Source organism: Prosopis cineraria, unplaced genomic scaffold (assembly GCF_029017545.1).
Source record: "Prosopis cineraria cultivar Desert tree isolate PC_DT_omini unplaced genomic scaffold, ASM2901754v1 PC123, whole genome shotgun sequence".
Classification (NCBI taxonomy): Eukaryota; Viridiplantae; Streptophyta; class Magnoliopsida; order Fabales; family Fabaceae; genus Prosopis; species Prosopis cineraria.
This window is the reverse complement of record NW_026555450.1, coordinates 1-25612: the sequence shown is the minus strand read 5'-3', so window position 1 is coordinate 25612 and position 25612 is coordinate 1. Positions and strand designations below refer to the sequence as shown.

General features: G+C 32.0%; 1 protein-coding gene and 1 pseudogene across 1 annotated transcript; both read left to right on the top strand.

Annotated features, from left to right (window-relative positions):
* Nucleotides 1–3576, top strand: LOC129295476 (fatty acyl-CoA reductase 3-like). The gene is made up of 10 exons (XM_054933990.1): nt 1–131; nt 287–390; nt 606–808; nt 1037–1137; nt 1558–1750; nt 1878–2039; nt 2156–2237; nt 2462–2728; nt 2813–2940; nt 3043–3576. The coding sequence occupies exons 1-10, from the start codon at nt 53–55 to the stop codon at nt 3194–3196; spliced, it is 1473 nt and encodes a 490-aa protein (XP_054789965.1). The 5' UTR covers nt 1–52; the 3' UTR covers nt 3197–3576.
* Nucleotides 3577–23171: 19595 nt separating this feature from the next.
* On the top strand, nt 23172–24646 carry LOC129295471 (cytochrome P450 94C1-like; annotated as a pseudogene).
* Nucleotides 24647–25612: the final 966 nt, after the last annotated feature.

Genomic DNA, 25612 nt, shown 5'->3' with positions numbered 1-25612 from the left:
GCCCACCACATTGAATTTCTCACAGCATTATCAGTTCAGAGCATAATTGCCAATGGAGTTAGACAGCATGCTCCACTTCCTTCAGGACAAGACCATTTTAGTGACCGGTGCCACTGGCTTTCTCGCCAAAAGTATCGTGTTTATCTCTCTCCTTTGTTATTTTTTCATACTTTGTTTTAATTACTCGCTGCACTGCATGCAGTGTGCTCTGAAGTATATACATATATTGCTTGGTTATCTCATGATGCTGTGTTTATATATATATATATATATAATGGTTTTGCAGTTTTTGTGGAGAAGGTACTGAGGGTTCAGCCAAATGTCAAGAAATTATACCTTCTTTTGAGAGCCTCGGATAACATATCTGCCACTCAACGCTTGAACAATGAGGTGATGCCATCTTTTTCTTGTCTTGTGTGTGTGAACTCTTTTTTAGCAAATGTCTGAAGAAGGTTCCTCTATCGCTAATTAAAGAGAACTTCAGATATAGACATAGATTATAGTTATTGACTTTTTGATAACATAATTTAGCTCATAATACAGTTATTATATATATAAGTTTGTCGGTAACTAATATTTGCGTGCGATGTGTTTTCCATGTGCAGATCACAGGAACGGAGTTGTTCAAATTGTTGAAGGAAAATCATGGTGCAGAGTTCAATTCCTTCATCGCAAAGAAGTTGGCTCTGGTTCCTGGGGACATCTCCCACGAGGACTTGAATCTGAAGGACACGGTTCTGAGGGAAGAGATTTGCAGTCAAACTGATGTTATAGTAAACTTGGCTGCAACAACTAACTTTGATGAAAGGTCAGTGTGTGTGTGTGTGGTGTGTGTGTGTGTGTGTGTGTGTGTGTGTGTGTGTGTCATATTTGAAATCATAATTTTGTACAACCATATTTTCGTTTCTTTTTTTGGTGGGGAAACCATATTTGCGTCGCACGTAGTAATATCATTATACAACAGAACTAAATTAATTTCTTTATGACTAGACATTCTAGTTTCATGTCCATTTTGTTAATATATTCTTAATTGCAGATACGATGTTGCACTGGGTATAAATACCTTGGGAGCTAAGCATGTTTTGAGCTTCGCCAAAAAATGTACTAAACTGAAGTTGCTTGTCCACGTCTCAACAGGTCGGTATATTTCGTCTATAGCACTGATAATTAACTTCTTTGATACACTCCCTTCTTCTCATTTAGTTTTCACTGTGATGGGAAAGGGATATGTCTACTTCCCATCACATCAAGGATTATATTGTTTTTTATTTTACTCAAAGGCGTAATATTAACAAATAAAATGATAAATGGTAAATACCTTGTAATTGGAAGCGGTAAGAAAGTCCAAATAGAAATGAGAGCATGGGCTAGAATTATTGACCAAAAGAAAGTATGGCTTGGAATTAATGAGAGAGAGAGAGAGAGAGATGAACTATCAGCTATGTGCACATGCACCCACACTGGCATATATAAGGATATTTTTTGCCTGAATATATTGTAATATCTATTGATATTTTGCTGACAAGACATTATTGGGCATATTTCAATGAATTGAAGCATATGTATCTGGGGAGAAAAGAGGACTGATAGCAGAGGATCCGTATAGAATGGGAGCGTCACTGAATGGAGTGTTGGGACTAGACATTGACGCTGAGAAGAAGTTGGTAGAAGAAATTCTGAAACAGCTTCAAGAGGAGGGAGCCACAGAATGTGAAATTAAAGGTGCCATGAAAGACTGGGGTATTAAAAGGTTTCTTCTCCCCCACCCCTCATGCAACTACTCTAATTTATATAGGTTTTGTAAAAATTTTCTCTTGAATAAAAAAATATAAAACGAGACTTTGATTAATATGTTTGGCCGTGACTGATATTATCAGGGCAAATACATATGGATGGCCAAACACATACGTGTTTACAAAGGCATTGGGAGAAATGATTATTGGAACAATGAAGGGAAACCTGCCTGTTGTCATCGTACGTCCCACCATCGTTACCAGCACCTACAAGGAACCTTTTCCTGGTTGGGTTGAAGGTGTAAGGTGTGTGTTTGTTGGGTAATATATAAGTCACCACATTATAACTGGTTCAGAAATAATTTAAACACATAACATAGCCCAAATTGTTCTTACGTACATTGGACTTGAATTAATTACAGAACTATAGACAGCTTGATTGTTGCATATGGCAAAGGAAAATTAACTTGTTTTCCAGCAGACATCGAAGCAGTTTTTGACGCGGTGAGACTCTGAATAAATCCTTCCATATCTTCCCCATTCTTTCTTTTACCCATGTAAATTAATATAACTATATGTGGGATTTATAGTTGCACGAAATTTTAAAAATAAAAAAACTATGATAACTTGAGAATATGTAGCAGAGCTTGTCAAAGTATTTATATTTTATGGTGATTGATATTGAAGGATAAATGGAAAAATTAATTATGGAGAGTTCATTGAAGCAGATACCAGCTGACATGGTGGTGAATACTATGTTAGTGGCGATGGTGGCTCATGCGAACCAGGCAGATGATATAATATATCACGTGGGTTCCTCAGTGAGAAATCCCGTGAGATACTTCAATCTCAGAGACTACGGCGTGAGATACTTCACATCAAAGCCACTGAGGAACAAGGATGGGAAGATTGTCAAGGTTGGCAACGTCACTGTATTGAACAGCATGGATAGCTTCCGCACATACATGTTCATCCGCTACATGCTTCTCTTGAAGGTCATTATTAATTTCTCTATTGATGCACCAAAGTCATGTATATAGGTGCAAAAGTTGTTGAATCTTGGAAAAACTTCATTGTAGGGACTAGATCTGGCCAATAAAGCTTTTTGTCAGTACTTCCGGGGGATGTATCTTGACCTGAACAGGAAGATTCAGATTGTGATGCGGTTGGTTGATCTTTACAGGCCCTACCTGTTTTTCAATGGCTTGTGAGTTACTGCACTTAATTAGAAGCTACTGTAAAATTACATAATGCCAATACGTCACGTGTATTGAATTGAGACTTTGACTAATCACTCATTGGCCTGCAGATTTGATAATATGAACACAGAGAAGCTGCGGATTGCGGCGGCACGGGGTGGGGTAGAGATGGACGTGTTCTATTTTGACCCGAAGATGATTGACTGGGAGGACTACTTCATGAATATACATATCCCTGGCATCATTAAGTACGTCCTCAAGTGATCATACTTTCAAGTGCAATACTGCATAGCTGGTGTTTTGTGTGATATACTTGTCTGCATTCAAGTCTTTATGAGTGAATTATAGATATTGGTGCGCTAGCGATTCACTCAATGGCAGTGTAACAGTGATAATATTGCAGGTAGCTGGCAAGTGCCCAATTTTTATGAAATTTTCTTCTCGTATGAAATATATCTTTCCCTCTTTTTTTTTCGCACTCTTAAGGCGGCCGTTCTTATTTGTTATTTTTGTAATTGGGTTGCGGAATTGGGGACTGAGATTTTTGCTCTGTTGTTACCGCGACACATGGTTGTGTAAACTGTGAAACGATCTTGATCTTTTAATTTATTTATTTTTATCAGTTTAGCTACGATATTTCTTTATTTGATTGGTTGAATCTTCTCTTTTATCTATCTCAAACGTAAAAGAAGTACTAGTACAATATAGGAAAGAATCTTTTAAATAATTTTTTAACTTCGATTATGCAGTCAAAAGAAAATAAAAAACAATATTGAAAAGTTATCCTGATTTATTTTTTTATCTTAGATTATTACGCATTCAAAATAATGATTAAGAATTAAAAATGATTGTCACCTATATATTCTTCTGCCTCTTTGAGAACAAAACATATTTCGGCCAATAAAAGAACAAAAACATGTCAATATATATATATGTATGTATGTATGTATATATAAAGACAGCCACAAGTATCCAAAAGAAAAAGAAAAGAAAATGGAAGACCGTGGCAAGTGATCCATTATGGTTGAATCAAATCTCGTGAAAAAAAAAATTTACTGGTAGTTGTACTATTATTAATTATTAATTAACGAAATCCCACGAGCGATTTTAGTAGAGTTTTACAAAAGTCAAGATATTTATTAATAATAATTGACATGTGTAAAATCACTGAAAGCCAAGGACGTGAAATTTGTAATATTGACTGAATTGAATGTACCCACACCCTGACCAGGCAAACAATCAAGTGAATAATTTAGGACCCCAACGATAAGGTATTGAATCAGTACCCTTTTTTTAAAAAAAAGAAAAAAGAAAAAAAAACACTATTCAGCTACATTAGCTTGGAGCGACCAATGCAGTCGGTATACAAAGTCAGATAAATATGTCGGAGGAAGAGTCTGCGCGTATAGGCATATAAAGTCAGACAATTTGGGCTGGCCCACTTACTCGAATTAAATTTAAAATATTTGCACATATATTCTTTTTTTAACTATCAAATAATACTCGCACATGTAAAAAAAGTTAATACGATCAAACCTCAACCTAACACCTTGGGCTTTCAATTTATTTAAGTTCAAGTACTTAAATTATTAAACATTATTTCATTTTATTTTTTCAGTTAATTTCAATTTTTATTTCAAAAATTAATATTTTCAATTCTTATTTTATTTTGATATTATTTTATTGATAATAAATAAAGAATTTGGGTGTTTAGGCTAATTTCATTTGAGCTCAACTTAACACGGGCTTATTTAAACCACCAAAATAAGCTCAAAATATTTTTGAACTCTTAAACTTGACTTTAAAATTTTTTAAATTTATTCAGGCTAGTTTGTTTGGGTTGGCTGAAATTATCACCTCTATATATCTTCAAAGCTTGAGTTAAATCTTCTTCCTACACCTCAGAAAGAGACTGTGGTGGGCATTCCTTCATGGTTCATGCCAAGAAAATGTCTTTAAATAAGCAAACCCAATGCCCACCCTCCCTCCCTCGAATTTTTCAAGAGATAAGAAGATTTGTGTTTGGCTTGGCATTATTTTAGAAAACGAATTATAGGGGGCTTTCCAAAAATGACAAAGCTTGCTAGCTTGAAATCTTGCACAAACTTGTCCTGCATGAGTATTTTTGAAAAGAATTTTAAATTTGTAACATATTCAAGATGCTTAACTAATTTTAATCATATTCTTTACTTTGATGATTCAGTTATTCATCTCTTGTAAAGAAAGAATGGAGGGAATGTACTAATAGGTTTCTAAGAGTGCTCATGCAGAAAATACATAGCCACATCACATGTATGCATGGTATTTTAGATCACCTAGGTGCTTATTGGTAGTATGATAAGGACTATAGCCACGAGGCAGGTGGTTATAAATTATAATGCACTAAAAGTTAAGCATGTCAAAATACTTTTCTTAGGGATGTTTCGTGGAATACATAGTAAGCATTGATTTTGTTAACAAACTCTTAGGTCTTGTTTGGTACAAAGGAATGAGAGAGTAAGACTGGCATTGGCATTAACTAATTCGAAGTTTTTATGTTTGGTATGAGGGAATAAGGATTTTAATTCTAAGCCCAAACCCATCTAAGTGGGATTATTTAATACCACCCACCGCTTAGTACTGAAAAATCAATCCTGGAATTGATTTTTTTTGACAAAAATACCCTCCATCTCTCCTATCTCTGTCATCTCTCCCTTTACCCTCCACCCCTCGCCTCTCACATCTTTGACACTACCATCTGCCAGCCTCCTACATCATGCTTCCCACAACCAAACACAGGCACAATGATGATGTTGGAACTAGGAAGATGAAGAAGAAAGGCAGCACTGGAACTAGCAGATTTGGAGATATGGAGTTGTGAGCTTGAATCTTTCACCTAAATCTGGATTACTTGTTGGCCACCGTCAACGATGCAGAGACTTGAGTGAAGGACAGTTGCAGTGGTGCCGAGCACAAAAGCGTGGGTGTGAGAGAGAGACTATAGGTGTGAGGAATGAAGCTAAGAATGATGAAGATGGAGCAAATGCAAGTTGAAGCCAAGAAGGAGGAAAATGAGGGTAATTGAGTCTTTTAGTTAGTTCTTGTCGCCTTTTTTTTTAAAAAAAATCCCACATACCAAACATGAATTTAAATTCTTATTTTCAATGCCAATCATATTATCAATTCCATTCTCAATCCTATAAAATTCAATACTTTGTACTAAATAGGGCCTAAGTAGCCTTGATAAATTTTAAACATCAATAGCAGCACAGAAACGTTAGCATCCAACTTCTAAGTTGAGGCTTTCTATACAATTCATTAATATAGTGCCGTTTTATACCAGAAAAATGAAAAATGGCATTGAAGAGGGAAAGTGCAAAGCTATGAAATTATAAAGAGAAATCAAGAAAGGAAAAAAAATGATGGGGAGAGTTCTTACCTTTTCCAAATCTATTTCAAGGATGCTTGGGCGCCGTGGTTTTGGTTTGGGTTTTTTATTTCTTGATTGTAGATCAGATTGAGAAAGAGGTGAGTCCGGTATTGGTGGCAGAAATATAACGTTTCTGTTTTTTGTTTTTTTTTGGGGGGGGGTGGTATGGACTTCATGGCCAAAGCATTCGTAATTGGGCTGAAAAGAGAAACACACAAGTGCATCCATAAAACTTTGCCCAAGACGAAATTGCATGTGAGGGACAATTGTTCAGCCCAAAATCTAAGTGTCTAAATATAATTCAATGTTCTATTGACAGAATTTTCTTTTAGAAGGCCCAAAATAAATGTACGGAAACTCAATTCATGTCCAGAGGCCTGAATTAATTTGTTCGAGTCCACTATGATTAAGGACGTTATTAAATTAATTGTCTAATAGTTTAGAAAATTCAATTAGTGGAGCATCTAGAATGTTTTTATCGTGGGAAGTGGCCTAAAAAATTGGTCAACGTTGTGGAGAAAGTGGGCACGACAACTGTAAAAGATGACTAGGAAGTGGGGAAGTAGGAGTAACCTCGTGTCATCGAAATGGAGCCACAAGTGAAGCACACAGTCAACAAACACATTCACATCAATCAGCGAACTGTATTTCATTTTTTCATGCTGCGGACATGTTTCTTTTCAGCCATGTTTTAACAACTCCTTGTCGTACAAGCTTTCTGTTCTCCACAATAAAAAACTTAAGTGTCAAAGACATGAAGCCTCAAAAAATGAATAAAAAATTCTCAAACTTTTTTACTTCAATTCATTCAAATGTAAATATGTAAAAAAAATTGATATAAATGATGTTTTTTTATTAATGAAGGGTAACATATAAAGTTGGAATGATTATAGCTTGTGAAATTAAAATCCCAAATCTAATTACAAAATACAAGGTAAATTGATTTGGAAAAAACAAATCTAAAATTATTTCTAGTATAGAATGTATGTATTTCGTTAGCTGAGCTCCATGTGCCTGAAATTGTTGTGCCTGAAGAATTTAGAGCCTGTATGCAAAATATCCATGATCATCAAGCACGGCCTCACAAGATTCGTGGTAGGTCAGATAATGATCTCATGTCCACTCAACGATCTTCAACATTCAACCATTTCAAATCTTAAGAGTCATGCTAAGTACGTGCTCGGCACAACTTTTCTAGAAATGAGCCAAGCCTTGTTTTTTTTTTTTTTTGAGTTTTAGTCTTCTTTTTTCGTGATTTTGGACTTAACATTTCATTTTATACTCAAACACATTTAATGTGAACAACTAATTTTATTTTTAGAAGTTGGGTTTATAAAATTTGAGGTTTATATACCCTAGCTTCAATTAGAGTTGGAAAAATGCACAGATCCGACCTTAAAAAGCCTAACTCTTATGAGATCGGCCCTTAAGGGCTTTAGCCTTAAAGTTCAATTCTTCATTTTTAACCTCATTTTTTAGCACGGCCCTTATATAAACGGCTCAGGACCGGGCCCACAAGCCCTGTTTTAATAAAAAAATAAAAATAAAATTAAATATCATAAATCAATTAAAATATTTTGAAACTAAAAAAAATCAAAATCATCATAGTTTTTAAAAATTAAATAATACACATTTAGAAGTCTAGTAATAAAATTTAAATCTTGGTTAAAAAGAGTTTATTTTTATAAATACACAAACATAATAATTATAGAAAAATTATAAATATCAAAAATTTTATACCATACACTGATATTTATTAAATTATATTAAATTAATTTTAAAATAAATTAAAATTAATAATAATATAATACATGTAAAATCAGGTGAGCAGATTATTGACTTCAAACACGTGTTATACCAAAGAAAATAATAATAATAATATAACAGGGTTTAAAGCAGCTCGGGTCTAAACTTTTTTTTATAAAACTTATCAGGATCAAGTTCTCAAATTCGATTACTTTAAAAAAAAATTATTTTCAAAATTAAAATATTTATTTAAATAGGACCTTTAAATTTAACTCTTCAAATCCGATTTTTATTTTTAGCTTTAGATATGACCTAGGACGACTGGATCAGATGCGCAAATTCACCAAATTTGCAACAGTTATATGCTGGTTTCACATACACATGCATTCTCAATCCAATTTATAGCTTCAATAATTGCACATTTACTTTACTCAAGGATAGATCCGACATGTTGAAACGAATCGCAAACAATAGTGTATTGTTTGGTGGTTCCGTGTCTTTATGATCTTCCAATAATGATTCCGCAAAGAGCTACAGAAATTATTTTTATTTGTTGCTGCTGCCACTCGTGACCTGCCCCAGATGACTGTCAATTACCTTCTTTTTATTACTTATAATACGCATATCCAGGCACGGTTAATAATTAGGGCGGTCTTTGAAGTGGGGCTCAAAAAATCCAAAAGTACTTCAGGGCCTCGGCTCTCATGTTTTTATTTCAATTTAAATATTTAACAAACACATTTGTAATTAAAAATATTAAATATAAGCAAGGGAGGAGTCAAAAAAATTTTGTTAAGGAGGGTTGAAATAATAAAATATATATAATAATTGAAAAAAATTAAATCTATATATGTTATTAATGTAACATAAATATTTTGATCTATATATTTATATTCAATCTCACATATATACACAACAAAAATAAATATATTTATTTATTTTTTAAGTTTTGTTCATTAATTTTCATGGTATAAAAATAATTAATTATCATGTTTACAATAAAATTTTTTAAAATTTTCTTCTCAATATAAATTGTCATTAAATTAATGAAGATTTTATCTTTTTTATAAGTATTGAGTAATTTAAATGCATTCTTAGGATTTAAAATTGTGTTTGGTATAAAAAGCTCTACTACTTGCTTATTGAATTTACTATTTAATTCTTGTTTGTACTAAAAATTGAAACGTTGCTTACAAGGGCTATAACTTAAAGTGGATTAAGTAATTGAAGAATTAGGCCTAATAAGCTATCTAAACAATAAGGCCAATCTAGGTAGCAAGAGAAAAACCTAATCAAATAAGTAGAGTCCTCGAATCCCTTAAGCCTCGAAGTCATTACTTAGATCGTTGATATATATAAAAAAACCATGACCTCAACGGGCCTCGAATTTCATGGAGACATGACCATTATTCATGAGTGTTTCGAAGACATAGGTTGGCAATTAAAACAATGGAACACATTGCAAGTAGACCGTGCCATAGACTTTACAGGATGTGCATAGTGCATTCCTGATATTTCGTGAATGAATTTCAAATTTCATGGGAGCAACTGACACGACTAAGCCATTATAAGAGGAGAAGTAAATCACAGAAAAAGGGATGAATGGTACACATCCAAACATTGAGATCTATCATATTCGTAGCTTTTAGATTTATCATAGATAGCTTTTTACTTGTAATTGTTGCTTTCATTTTTAGCCTTGCAATCTTTAACATTTATGTAATCCTTTAACATCAATTAAACACTTGTTATTCTAACTTTTATATATCTTTTACATCCGAGTATACTATGGTAAGAGAGTCTAGGGATCCTTTGTTATCAATTGAGATTCAATGTCTCTAACATGCCTAATGATTTTGTTGTTTTTGATGAATAATTCCTTCAATTAATATGTTCTTCATTCTATATATTTTGGGATGCAATGTTTTGAAAAATTTGTTAGTAATGATTCTCATAATTGCTTTCCTCAAATATAAAATGAAAGCAAAATTAAATAATGTCAATACTTGAAGAGCAATTGCAACATTACATTGTTAAAAATAAGTATATTATATGACAACTATATCTTCAAGTTAGTGTAATAATTGAACTATACATGCATAAAAGACTACTATATAATTGAAATAAGAATTTCATGCGGTGTCTCAAAGCTTCTATTATGTGTCAACTTAGGAAACTAAAAATATATAACACCTATATTCTATTATAAAAAAATAAAAACTTTGAAAGGCCCGTGGCCCCTATTGGTCCTCTCTTTCTCCACCCTTGCATATGTAAATTTATGTAAACTCACAATAATGTATAATACAGCAATATCGTCAAAGTATCATCATCTAATTATGGGGCTTAACTCTTAAGTGTTGGTTTATCAAAATAATTTTTTAGTTTAGACTAGTCATTAGAAAAATTATCTATACTCGTATAAATATCTTCATAGTCCTACATTATAATTTATAAAAGATTAAATAAATACACTTAAATACTAATAAAGTTAAATAGGATTAAAAAATATAATAATTTATAAATTGACAAAGTATTTAAAATATACATTAAATGTGTCATCAAAAGTACATAGTTGTTATTTATGAGACATATTTGAAGTATAAGAAGCACAACGAATTGTAACAGTTAAAACTTTAGCCTTTAACATTAGTAGATGATGTCCCTATATTTTGCATCATTTTACATGAAATTTAAAAAAAAATAATGATAGAATAAAAAAGGATTGGCTCTTTCATTTTTAAGTCGATTAAAGTTAGCCTTTTAAGTGTGAAATTTAATTATATCCCTAAATTGAGGGTCTAGCCCTAATTATTTTTGAGCTTAAAATAATCAGTTCAATAGGTTTGGCTCGTTTTTTCAACTTTATCATAGAAGCTTAGAAAAATAATTGTGTTTTTATTTCACAATATAATTTTGTTCAAACTTCTTTGCTAATTAAGTTTAAAAATTAAAATTTTACTCTCTATCTAGCAGGCATAGCGAGAGCCGGAGAGTACACGTAGATTTGCAGAGATATGTTTTGTATGGAAGTGAAATTCAAAAACTACGTAGTTGTGCGATCTATACAACTAATGGAAGCAAGCTTAATTTAAACACAGGTCCATCACGGTCCATGTCCCATCAATAAAATGTGAGCTATAAGAAAATAATGAGGCAATTAAATCAATGTGGCATAAAATCACTGTAATAATTTTGACCTCTAACGACACTTTGATTTGCAACGGTCATAAAAGTATTGCTTAATATATAAACAAGCAACAATTTTCATGTATCTATTGATCCCTACTAAAATAACACCTGAAAATTGTATTCTAAAATGAAATAGGAAATAGTTTTCAGCTGTTGCAATAAAATTTTTAAATAAACAAACATTGTTCGTAAAACTTTCTTTTATTGAACTATTTGAAAATTGTTTCATATTTTGAGGAGTAATAAAAAAAGTAAATGTTTCATTTAAACGTTTCTTTTCGCTAAACTTTATAATTGTTGTGTGCTGTTTACGGTTTACCTATAAACTTCATATCTTGACGTATTTTTATTCCTTTATTCATTATTAAATTAATTTAATATTTTATTTATTAAAATAATTCAAGAATTAGTTAAAAATTATTTCTATATATAATACTTGCATGACATAAGTAAAGGTGGGAACATGAGCTAACTCAGACCATATGGGTGGAAAGAAATGTGAGTTGGGTTAGATTCAACCTAATTTTATAAGGGTTGAAAAATCTCAACCAACCTAACCTTTGAGGGTTTGCAGATTAAATGGACTAACTCGCTAACTCATTTATTTATTTTTTATAAATTTTAAAAAAACATATCTAAATAATGAGTTTCAATTTAATTTTTTTTATGATTCATTTTAAATATACCAAAATATTAATTTATAATATTTGTACAAAATATATAAATTGATTCAAGCAATTAAATTATGGCCAATATGATTTATATCCACAATATTTTTTCTTTTTTCTTTTTTTATTTTCTTAAATAATAATATGGGTTAAACAGGCCAATTCTAACCCATATGAAAAAAGCTCATTTTTATTTACATCATTTTTTTTGACCCAACTCAACTTTTATGATCAATTATTCAAGTTAACTTGCATAACCTGACTTATATTCTTGAGTAGTAATATTGAAAGAGTGGTTAAAATTACTCATTACATTCAAGGGATGCACAGTAACTTAATTTTGCTTAAAATTTAGGAAACTGTTACTTTAAATAATATATAACACCGGAATATATACAACGAAAATATCGTAGTGAATGCAAGTTTATAGAGGGAAAACTTCGTCAAAAACTATTTATCTTTAAATTAACAAAAAACAAATTTGAGCCAGCGTGCTAACATTGTGGAGTGCACGTGTTTGTGTGCAAAACACCAAAAGGCATATATAATATTTACAAAAGATATACTATTTAATAAAACGCACAAATTTGTCATTAATTAGGCCGCCAACTCTTCAGAAAAATTTTCTCGAGGTCGTCTTTAAATGTCCAAAGAATTGTACCATAAAAATCTCAATTTCTCACTCCTTCCCTTTAAAAATATAAACAAATTTTACTCTTTAATAAAATAATTATCTATTTTTAAATTAATCATATATTTTTATATTTACTCTTATTAAATACCCTACAATAAATATAAATTCATTATTAATAGAGACATTTTTTTAAAAAAATAATGATTACACCTTAAAAAATTAAAAATACCTTATATTTTTTAATATTTAATTTTTAAAAAAATGCTTTACATTTGTAAACAGAAGAAGTATTATGTGTAAAGAATAATGAGAGAAATAATTAGATATAATTATTAATTCTATTAAAGAAAATTGCACGATAGCCCAAATTCAAGACCATCAGAAAGGGTGGGCAGGGATGGGTGCACATATAATTGATTAATGAAAAAGAGTCATGCCTCCTGATAATAAATAAAACAGAACAACAGATTTAGTTCATCGAGTCGGATCTTTCAAACAAGGATATAGCTGTTTCATTCAAGCAGGACAACTGGCATAGAGTGTTTAATTAGTAATTATTAGATTGAGTTTTTGTTAGACTTTTGATTAATTAAGTTCATTGCTTTGCATGTTCACACATGATTTTTTTAAAACATCAATTGCCTTTTGTTTTTTTGGCCGTAGTCTAATCTGGAAGAGATCGGCTCATCGGCTGCGTCAGGGTGCATTATTTCAGAAGGGCACGCGGTCGAAAACTGTGTCGGATTCTTCGACATGGAGAGGGACAAATAGGTCAAATTATTAAGCTGTCCTGGTCATGTATCCGCGACCCACACCCCAACTTTATTTTGTTTAGTACAAATTTTTTTTAAACTCTGTTTGAAAGAAGAAGAAAAGGTGAGGGAAGGGGACCAACCTCGCCCTCAATTTGAGAGGGGAGGTTTGGGAAGGGCTCCCCTCTATCTAACCAAACAACCCTCTTCTCGATCAAACAATATTTTAATTAAAAGAAATTATTTAATTTAAAAAATGACCCCTCCCATCCAAATAGGAGAGATTGAGAAGAGAGGAGTATAATTTTATTATGTAATGATTGAAATATTTTTTAATTATTATTTTTATCTTTTTAAATAAGTTTAACAATTATAAATTTTTAATAATATATTTATAATGATAATTATTTATATATTTATAATTGCATGTTAAAAATATTTATAATTATATTTTATTAGAAAAAATAATTTTTAATAATATGAAGGTAAAGTTGTTTATATATAATTATTTTTTTCTCCCCTTCTAAACCAAACAAAATTACATTAAAATTCTCCTCTCATGTTCATTAAATTTTTCTCCCTCCCCTCAAATTAAATACATCCAAAATGATAATATGCGCTTGTCAAATTAAAATTCTTGGTCCAGGAAAATCGTGGGAGAGAGAGATTAACAAGCAGTACTAGTACCTGTCAATGACTGCTCGCGATTTCTTAATTGCAAAAGTGATGGAAAACGTGAGAAGCATGCGTGTTAAGAATATCGGAGGGAGCCTCTCTTATTTTCCACAAAGCAGAATTCGGCGTGCTCCGCACTCCAACGTGTCTGCCCAGCACACGACTTTGTTTTTACAAATCATGTCTGAGTGGGAATTTTATTAATTTACTTTGACCAATCAGATGATGAACCATAGTCTCTTCATCTCTTGTAACACTCTCCCCACACCCAAAAAAAAAAAAAAAAAAAAAAGAAAAAACAAAAAAACAAACAAAGAAAAGAAAAGAACCCTCATACGCTCCCTACAAGTCCGTACATACAGTTCAATTGGCCAAGAAAAACATTTTCCACTCAAACTTTCAAAATCAAAATTTTAACACAAACGCGCACCATTAGCAGAGCTAGATGATATTGAGGGAAATATTGTGAATATGGTATGTAAATTTTGCAACTATACACCTCCCACTCTTGATATTTCACCTTCTAAATTAAATAAAAAATATCTGAGTTCAAAAACGTATTAGATATAAAATAATTGAATGATTTATATATATAAGGAGCATATTTATATGAAAAGATCATATTAACTTATTTAATATATTTTTTTAAAATAATAATCAATCTATTTATATTGCTATAATTTTAATCCTATAATATAATTACTATTTTTTAAAAAAGTATTGATTTTTTATTAAATTATCCTGCACTCCCTAATTTTGGATTTTTGGCTCTACCACTGACACACATCTTATTGATAATGATTATGAAAAGATAAGTAAATTAAACTATGTATTTAGATTTTTTTAAAAAAAATATTGATATGTATAATTAGCTTTGAGATGATTGGAAATTAATCGATGGCAAAAATTTTTGCTAGTTTCTAGAAAGAAAAAGCAGTCGGTATTATTATAATGTTCATCTCTTCCAACGGAATGGTTGAAAATAAGAGTGACAACCTAAATTCTAGAGCGTATGCAAATAATTGCTTGGGATCGAATCAGTAAAGAGTGGATTTTATTCAAGGAGAGGGAGGGATGAAGGTAGGGGAGGAAGGGAGTGGAATAAAAAATAAGTTAATAATTTTATTTTTATTAAATTTAACTTAAGTTTTATTTTTTGCTCCGAAAAAACTGTTGTATTAGAATTTATTAAGTTTTTATTTTAAGAATATAAACTTATATTAATAAACAAATATGAAGAATAAATTATATTTTATCAATGAGTCTAATAAAAAATATTAAAATTTCATACATGAAAAATTATACATTAATTTTTGTAAGATGATAAAAGTTATTTTATTATAAGAAAGAGAGAGAGAGATAATACATAATTTTTTAACATCAAAAGTAATTAAGATTTTAAAATAAATATTTAAATTTGTTTTATTTATTTTCTCTATCCTTTCCCTTCCAAACAAAACCATAAATTGAAGAGGAGGGTCCCTCTATATCTTTAACCAAACAAGGAATTCCCTTCTCTCCTTTTATTAATAACTAACTAAATAAGGGAAGGGGAGCAACTCCCTTTCACTTCAAAAAATTTGGATCAAACACACCCTAAAGTAGAGGCAGTAGTGTCAACGGCACGGACAACTAAAAGTCATCGTCCAGAATATAAAAATAGTACCAGAATTGGTAGGATGTCAAGCATGCTTCAATCGGCACATGGTATGAGTATATCATTAATTAATTATCAACCAATTCGGAAACTGAAGACGGAGAAGATAAGGGCATATTTATTTTCTGTTTTTAAAAATTATTTTTTTGTTTTTTAAAGCAGAACATTTAAAAGTCTGTTTGAGTAAGAATTTTTCATTTTATTATTTTTAAAATTTTTTATTTTTTGTTTTTAATAACAAAAAAAATAGAAACAACTCTAAGTTGTTTTTGTTTTATTTTCTTTATTTTTAAAACACCCTACATTTAATTATTAAAAAATACAATTACCTTGAGCAATTTTTGCTATTAACCACCACATAATCACACTATTAGTCCATTTTTTAATTGGCATAAACAAATGGATTTTTATTTTATTTTTTAAAATAACTTTAAAAACTGTATTACAAAATAATTTTTAAAAATAAAAAATGAGAAAAAAAACCAAACAGAGCCTAAGTCATTTTGGGATTTCGTTGAGTTTTGATTTTTCACGCACTGCGCATTCGATAGCTATATCAGCTAACTTGCTGAATTCGTGTTGTTAAGAGGGAGTTTCTCTTTCAGCACTACGCATCTCGACTAGCTAATTCTATGAGCTAGCAGAACACATCACGCGTGCGTACGACGTCGGATATGTACAGACTGAGATGAAAATTTCGGCGGTGACAAAGAAGCGGCCACGTACGACGGTTGCTGAATTGAACGCACGCCATTCATCAATTTAACATTAACCAAACACCCCCCCGACAGCCTGCCCGCGCCTACATCAACTCCTCTTCCTATCGCGAATTATTGTGGTACTTTAATTTCACCGACTCATGTATTTTTTTCCCGCGATCTAGCATTCTTCTACTTTGATATGATAATTAATTAAGGAAGATATATCCTGTTACTTTCATCCACACAGAAATGAACATGATTAAAAGTTACTGATATTGACAAAACTGAACGAGTTGATAATTATATTTTAAGGTCAAGTTAAAAATTTAATTGTAAGAGACGGATACAAACATAAAAAATAAAGCATATTTGTGAATATATCTTTCTCATGTTTGCCGTCACTATCAATTCACATGACTATATTATATGGTCAGTTAATAGATTTATTGGTCTGACTCTGTTGTAATCATTTTTAATTCATTTTAAATCACAAGATGGGAGAAAAGAATAAAAACTTCAAGAAACATGCCGTTTTACTGGCATGCCTGAAAATTGAGGCAGCTATATACTAATTATTTTATTTGGCTATCTAATTGGATTAGATCAGGCCTAATTAAAAATAACTCTCCCAAAAATATTTTATAGATTTATGCCAACTCAAATCCAAAACTTTATGTTTAAGCAATCACATGATCAATGCTTATTGATCCAGGCAACTATATATTGGAATACAAGTTTTCCACTACTTTTTAAAGGATGTCTAAAATATGGGCCATTTAAATTAAAATTGAATAATTTTGATTTTATTTTAAACTTTTAACAGGAAATATAATATATATATATATATATAGAACAGGAGTAATATTCTTAATTATACTTATTAACGTTTTAGATTTTAAATTATAATGTTTTAATTTAAAAATTAAAATTTAGGATGTCATTTAAAAATTAGCACTCGCCGGCATATCTATCCTTAGAATAATTAGAGGATCTGAATTCCAGAAAACCAACATGTCCTCAAATACATGCCGTGTTGATCTCAAATTAATAAAGGAAATAATCAAATATAAAATTTATTCGGCAATATGTAAAAAATTCCAGGGTACAAGGAGCCTCGAACCAAAAAGGAGATAAAGAAAATAATATAATACAAAATTACAAATGCCGTTGTCAATGAATTGGAGAAGGTGGTACGTGTGACGGAGGCAGGCGGGACTACATAAAATATATAAAAACGCTGAAGATATTGAATTTCTGGAAGCCAAGAGAAGTCTTGAACTTGATCGTCCAACAAAATTCGTCAACGCTGCCACCTCAAAATTCCACTGCTGCGTCTGGTAATTAAATATGAGCCTACTAGGTGGCACCTTTTTATTATATCCGGTGTGAGTATTATTCGGGGGCTTTGGACGGTCGTACGTTTGACTATTCACATCATATTGAATTCAACAACGTATTTTTATAAGTTTGAATTGCATTTGATATAGTTCGCCATGTAAAAATTTTGGGTCACGGAAATAATTCTAAAAAAGATTTAACTCATATTTCAAGTTTGCATAAATATATATAAATAATATATATGTTTCATTGAAAATTTTAAGTAATATGCAAGCCTTGCATAAGAATGAGATTATTTATTTATTTATTTATTAAGAATGGTATCGATAGTACGTACGCGCGCCCGCGATATGACAGCCTTTCCCCGTGTAATACTTTATGAGAAGACTTCAATAACGGGGGAAAAAGACTTCAACGACGTCCTCAACGGTTAAATTGGCATGCTGCCATTTATCCAGGCACAAGGTCTCAAATCTCAATTGTTAGATTTATTTGAAAGAGATAAAATAAAACAATAGAAATCGACAGAAAGAAGGAAAGTCTGGCCTACGATGGTAAAACTGAATTGACCAACTGGCAGACATAAAGCAAAGAGATGTCAAAAACATGTTTATGATGAATAACGCATACAGCCAATCAATTAGTATTCGAATTTCTACCGGAAAGAGGAGCACATATATACTGGCAAGTCCAGACCCGGAGCCAATATAGGTGTAAGATAATTTAATTTTAAAAATTAATATTTTTTTTTATAAAAATTATAATTTAATAATTAAAAATAATAATTATATTGTGACTAAAATTATAATAACATAAATTACATTTTTAAAAAAATTACATGTTTAAAGTGTGCAAGATATTAAAAGTATGAGATGTAAAGTAGTAAAATTTATATATCCTACTTGTAATTTTTTTCTCTGAAATGAAAGGATGCAAATGCAGCCTTTTACCATAACTTAACTCCACCACTACACATATATGTTTAATGTCTAATCATGCATTATATGCATGAAAAAATAGTTTTGTTCTAGTGTGTTTAAAGTGTGCAAGATATCAAAAGTATAAGATGTGAAGTTGTAAAATTTATATACCTTGCTTGTAATTTTTTCCTCTCAAATGAAAGGATGCAAATGCAGTCTTTTATCATAACTCAGCTCCGCCATTACACACATATATTTAATATCTAATCACATATTATATGTATGAAAAAATAGCTTAGTTCCAATGTATTTAAAGTGTGCAAGATATCAAAAGTATGAGATGTGAAATTGTAAAATTTATATACCCTGCTTGTAATTTTTTCCTCTCAAATGAAAGGATGCAAATGCAGTCTTATACCATAACTTGGCTCCACCACTACACATATATATCTAATATCTAATCATACATTATAGGCGTGAAAAAATAGCTTAGTTTCAGTGTGTTTAAAGTGTGCAAGATATCAAAAGTATGAGATGTTAAGTTGTAAAATTTATATACCCTGCTTGTAATTTTTTTCCTCTCAAATGAAAGGATGCAAATGCAGTCTTTACCATAACTCAGCTCCGCCACTACACTATATATTTAATATCTAATCACATATTATATGTATGAAAAAATAGCTTAGTTCCAGTGTATTTAAATTGTGCAAGATATCAAAAATATAAGATGTGAAGTTGTAAAATTTATATACTTTGCTTGTAATTTTTTTCTCTCAAATAAAAGGATGCAAATGCAGTCTTTTACCATAACTCTGGCTCTGCCATTGCACATATATATTTAACGTCTAATCACACATTATACGCATGAAAAAATAGCTTAGTTTCAATGTGTTTAAAGTGTGTAATGTATTAAAAGTATGAGATGTGAAGTTATAAAATTTATATACCCCACTTGTATTTTTTTTCCTATGAAATTAAAGGATGCAAATGCAATCTTATATCATAACTTGACTCCGCTACTACCACATATATATTTAATATCTACTTACACATTATATGCAAAAATAGCTTAGTTTCAGTGTGTTTAAAGTGTGCAATATATTAAAAGTATGAAATGTGAACTTGTAAAATTTATATATATTACTTGTAATTTTTTTTTTTTCGAAATGAAAGGTTGCAAATGCAGCCTCTCACATAACATGGCTGCGCCACTGTACATATATATTTAATATCTAATCACACATCATACACATGAAAAAAATAGCTTTGTTACAGAATGAGCAGGTGGCCGCTTTGCTGACAGTTTCGGTGGTGAGATTTTCTGGATCTGGCTTCCCTCTCCTCGCGGCCAACCATTTTTCCCCTCTCCTTTTCCAATCACCCATACAAAGTATGGCCGCCGACTCTCGCCGGTCAATTATTAGCATCCAAATGCTGCTCGACCTGCAGCCACCTCAATTAATGCTCGCTCATGTTTTAAGATTCTCCGATTCATCACTGCTTTCATATAATCACGTGAAGATCTTCCATCGTTCCAGAAATAATGTCTCATATTATTGAAACCACCTCTTATTGGAATCTAGATTCATAGAACTTGATATTTTTCATTTTGAAACCATATGCGCCTGGCCAGAAACAGTACAGTGCCATAATAATTCCAAGAATACTGTTAGAAAATCCAATCAATCAATTTTCAATAGAAAAAGAGGTGAAGCATAAGTTGTTAAACGCACAACTTTTTTTCTCAAATTCCACGCACAACTTTTCTCAAATTCCACATGTATGTATCGGACTTACACTAATTAAGCTATAATTTACGACTGTTTAGGTATAAAAATTTGAGTTAATTAGGGGGCGTACGTAATTGTCAATTGATAATTACTCATCATAATGGGATCAGTTTTTTGGTTTTTGGCTGGCAATCATTTGTTGTTCAAAAATCTCAGATATGAGTCATCAATTGAAGTTGCCTCCCGTACATTGAGATTGTATTGCTCCCAATAATGGGGGAAAATTGGTGAAAATGACTAAATGACTAAAATATCAAGGTAAAAGGACCAATTTTGGATTAAACATTTAGGGGACCATCGATGTTAAGAAAAAGTATATTTAAAATGTAAAAATACTAAATTATCTTTTTTTCTTGGTACAATAAATTACCTCTTGTAAAAAACATGAATGTATATATACCATATTTATTTTCTTATGTGAGAATAATTTTAATTTATAATATATTTAAATGAACAAAAATATATATAAATTAAAATATATATATTAATAACTAAACATAGCTAATATATATTCTAGTAATAGAAAAAAGTATATTAATTATAAATATTATTATATATTATGATTGGAGGGAGGGGTTGGGACTTGGGAGAAATGAAAAAAATGTGTGTGCACGGAGTGATTTTTTTTTTTGGTTGGGGTAGTAATAGGGATAAGGTGGCAGCCACTGCCTCATGCTCGAAAATATATTTAAAACGAAAAAACATTTGACAACATAATGCAAAAGGCTAGTTGTTTGTCAAAATTTTGGGAATTCAAATTGGTAGGCGTCAATATCCATGTTTATACTGGGTGGCTAAATTTTTGAATATACGTATTTTTCTTGGCATGTGGGGTCAATGTGCCTATGGCCACGTTGTCAAAAAAAGGAGAATGATAGAGAGATTTAACATGATTAATTAATTAAAATTAAATTTTAAATGTTAAATTATAAAATTTATAATTAATATTTTAATTTTATAAACTATTATGATGAATTTGTAACTCACATTTTAAATTTTAATAAAGAAAAGTAAATTTTTAATTTTCAACCACATAAAATTTAAAAAATAAATTATAAATTCATTCAATATAATTATAAAAATTAAGAGATTGATTTATAAATTTATAAAATTTAACATTTAAAATTTAATTTAAATTAATTAAATTTTTTGGGATTTCTTTTTTATTCTCCATTACTATCTCCTCGCCTTTGCATCACCCAATGACAGCGACCTTCTCACAACAATCACCCCTCTATGTAAAATAAATTAAACTCTTTAAATCCTCGATTATGGGATCAAGTACTGTCCAAAACAAATTGATTAATTAAACTCCGCCTTTCAATGAGAAAAGAAAATTTAGCAGCAAATCGTATTGCTGTAAAGGTTAGAAGGGGATCACGAGTGCGTTGGATAATCAAAGTTTGACATTTAAAATTTACTTTTTAACTAAACTCTTTCCAAAAAAAAAAATCACTTTTTTCATTTTGAGATATTAAATATTGTTTGAATAATTTTTAGGTGAATAAAATGATTTTTAAAATGTAAATTGAGATGGGATTAAAATGTAAATTTGTCAACACTATTTTTGATGGATTTTAAATTGTAAATGGGAGTTAAATGGTACTTACTTTTATAAATGATCAAAATATCTTTATTGTGTTTTAATTTTTTCTAATATTAAACTATATATTTTTTATTCTTACCATTTAATATATTAATTTCATATTATTTAAAATTTTCACACTTTCAATTTTTTCTAATAAATTCTATTTATATAACAGAAATTATCAATTTTGATAAATTAATGTCATTTTTGTTATTATATATTCAAAAATAAATTTTAAAAGCACAAATTATCATTAATTTAAATATTTTTTAATTATCAAATTGATTTTTTAAAAAATATATTTAAATATAAATTTTATTATAGTTAATTATTTTTTTTAAACTGATTTTCATCAAATAAATTTGTGACAATTAAAAATTAAACACACCATGTCCTATTTGGTTGCGAAGATGCTGCTGAGTCCGCAAGTCTGAATTGATTCAAGACCCAACAAAGGGGGAGAGGGGCCAACAAAGGAAGGAGTAGGCTGCAGAGAAAATAAATGCATTTGAATTCCGTACACACTACATGGTTAAGTTAACTAGTCGTTTACTGTTATAGCAATGGCTTTGTGAGTTTACTGATTAATTCCTCGGTTTTCTCATTATTTTCATTGCAAATATTCAATATTGATTCTCACATCAGTAAAAATATTTAACCTCATTTTGTACTATGCGTCATTCAACATACCAAATCCCTGATCAGAGACCTAATTCACGGAAACTAAAAAAATAACTTATTAATAAATACTCGTAAATATATAATACTATCACGTGGATGGAAAAAGGACGCTGCGTTCTGCAACCACGGTGCCCTTTTGCGCACGCGTTTTTCATGAGCGTTTACATTTTTCGCTGCTGCTCGTCAACTCTCAAATTTCCACCTATTTATTTTTTCTTTATTGATCATTTTTCAAACAACAACCTAAAACCTGAAACCGCACCATTGAATATTATTTTGCCCACTGTTTCCTCTAATTTAATTTATCAACCAATGCCAAGCTAATTATTAATCCGGGCCTCCCAACTATATATACATCACGCTATGCCTTCCTTTCTTCCTCAACCCGCGCAGTATTCCCGATCTTTCCTCTTATCAGATTTTAACGAAACACAGAACAGAATAATATATATATGGGTCATCTTGAAGCTTCTCCGTCAGTAGAAACCATGTCCACCACTTTCTGCTTCCTGTTCTTCTCCTTCACCGCTCTGTTCTCTGTTTTTCCTTTCTCATCTTCGTCCTCCGGATGAAGCCGTGCTGTAACTGCAATATCTGCCGGAGCTACCTGACCGTCAGTTGGGCTCGCGACTTGGGCAACCTCTGCGATTGGTACACTCACCTACTCAGAAACTCGCCCACCGGAACCATCCACGCCCACGTGCTTCGAAACACAATCACGTCTAACCGGACAACGTCCAGCACATCCTCAAGACCCGCTTCGATAACTACCCAAAAGGTAAGCCTTTCTCCACACTTCTCGGCGATCTTCTTGGCCGAGGAATCTTCAACGTTGACGGTGACTCATGGAAGTTTCAACGCAAAATGGCGAGCCTCGAAATAAGCAGCGTAGCCATCGGTCCTATGCTCTCAACATAGTCACTGAAGAGATCCGAACGAGGTTAATTCCTCTCCTGGCTTCCACCGCATCTGGTAAACGTGGCCAAGTGTTGGACTTGCAAGACATTTTCCGACGATTCTCCTTCGACAACATTTGTAAGTTCTCGTTCGGGTTCGATCCAGGATGTCTGCTCTCATCTCTTCCCACGTCGAGTTTCGCCGACGCCTTTGACCTAGCGTCGAAGCTATCCGCGGAGCGAGCAATGATCGCGTCACCGGTTATATGGAAGATAAAACGGTTTTTCAACGTAGGATCTGAGAAGAAGCTAAAGGAAGCAATTCACATAGTGAACGATTTAGCGGAGGGGGTGATAAAACAATCTCGGGAGACGGGTTTTTCAGCGCGAAAGGATCTTCTTGCCAGATTCATGGGTTCAGTCAACGACGATAAGTATTAAGAGACGTGGTCGTAAGCTTCCTCTTAGCAGGTCGTGATACGGTTGCTGCAGCGTTGACAGGCTTTTTCATTTTACTGTCAAGCCACCCCCAGGTGGAGTCGTTGATTCTGGAAGAACTGGACCAGCTCATGGATCCGGATCAGGATGTCGCGAGCTTTGAACAAATGCGCCGTATGCATTACCTGAACGCGGCGGTTCATGAGAGTATGAGGCTATACCCGCCTATTCAGTTTGATTCAAAATTCGCCGTGGAGGACGATGTGTTTACCAGACGGGACGTTTGTGAGGAAGGGGACCAGGGTTACATACCACCCGTATGCGATGGGTCGGATGGAGCGGATTTGGGGCTCCGATTGCCTGGAATTTAAGCCTCAGAGGTGGTTGCAAGATGGTGTTTTGTGCATGAGTGTCCATTTAAATACCCGGTTTTCCAGGCAGGTCTTAGGGTTTGTTTGGGAAAGGAATTGGCTCTTGTGGAGATGAAGTCTGTGGTGATTGCCTTGGTTCGAAGGTTAAAAATTCGATCAGTCGGGGCAAATCAAGAGCCCCGCTTCGTCCCGGGTCTTACCGCCACTGTAAGAGGCGGCCTTCCGGTTCAAGTTCATGAAGAAGACGGTAATGCTTAATTAGTTAGGTCCAAAACCGATGGTTCGTCCTCCAAAATATTCTGATAATTAAAAGGACTCCGGAGTTCCCCCATAGGACTTGTACATTAGTCTTTATCATGCAGCTTATTATAGCCAAATTTACGTGACCCGAAGCAGTCAAACTTAAATGATCTCATTGCCGAATCAGTCGTTTTTCTTTTCTTGCTACTCAAAGTGATGTGAATATGCCGCATGTATAGAACATCTTCGTTCTCTTAGTTTCGTTAATTCTTACTTTGGAATATAGCTTGTGGAGCCTGCAATCTTTATATGTAGATCTAGATGGACAACGGTATAAATTGTACTCCCACTAGAGTGATTTGAAGCCTTTGTTGAGAAACATACATGATAAAACGGATATGAAAAGAAAAAGGAAAGGCTGAAGAAAATGTAATGAGAAATGCAAAAGGAAAAGGAATAAAGAATCTTCAGAAAGACGAAGTCTACCTTTACTTTGCAATAAGCATGAGGGAGGAGTAAAATTGAGCGAATCAACACTCTAGATTTATGTTACCAACATGAAGGAATGTTCTGGTTAATTAATTAGTGAGAACCTGAACAATTGCTAAAAACACGTGGCGAGACAAGTTGTATTGCCAATTTCTCCGTGAATCCCTCATTTACTCTTGGTATAAACGACATGTTTCCTTGGATCGTTATCAAGCAATGCATGACACCCACTATGTGAAACCAACCATTAACACTTGTAGTTTGTAAATTTAATCAACGGCTAGAAATGATGGTTTTGCAGAGAAAAGTATCATATTTCGACGTTAAAAAATATATATGGAAGAACGAAATAATTATAATGATTCGCCTGATTATTCCATAATATTCATTGTTTACTTAATTCGTTTAAAAATTGATATTAATGAGCCATATTTGGTAAATGATCGGGAATATTTAAATTGGTTGGGTTACTGTCTACGCCTATCCCATGTAAAA

What these genes read in the sequence shown, in the direction of transcription:
- LOC129295476 (XM_054933990.1), top strand. Translation starts at nt 53, where the DNA reads ATGGAGTTAGACAGCATGCTCCACTTCCTTCAGGACAAGACCATTTTA. An exon ending in AAAGACTGGGGTATTAAAAG is followed by an intron (nt 1,751 to 1,877) that starts GTTTCTTCTCCC and finishes TGATATTATCAG; the next exon opens with GGCAAATACATATGGATGGC. An exon ending in GCTACATGCTTCTCTTGAAG is followed by an intron (nt 2,729 to 2,812) that starts GTCATTATTAAT and finishes ACTTCATTGTAG; the next exon opens with GGACTAGATCTGGCCAATAA.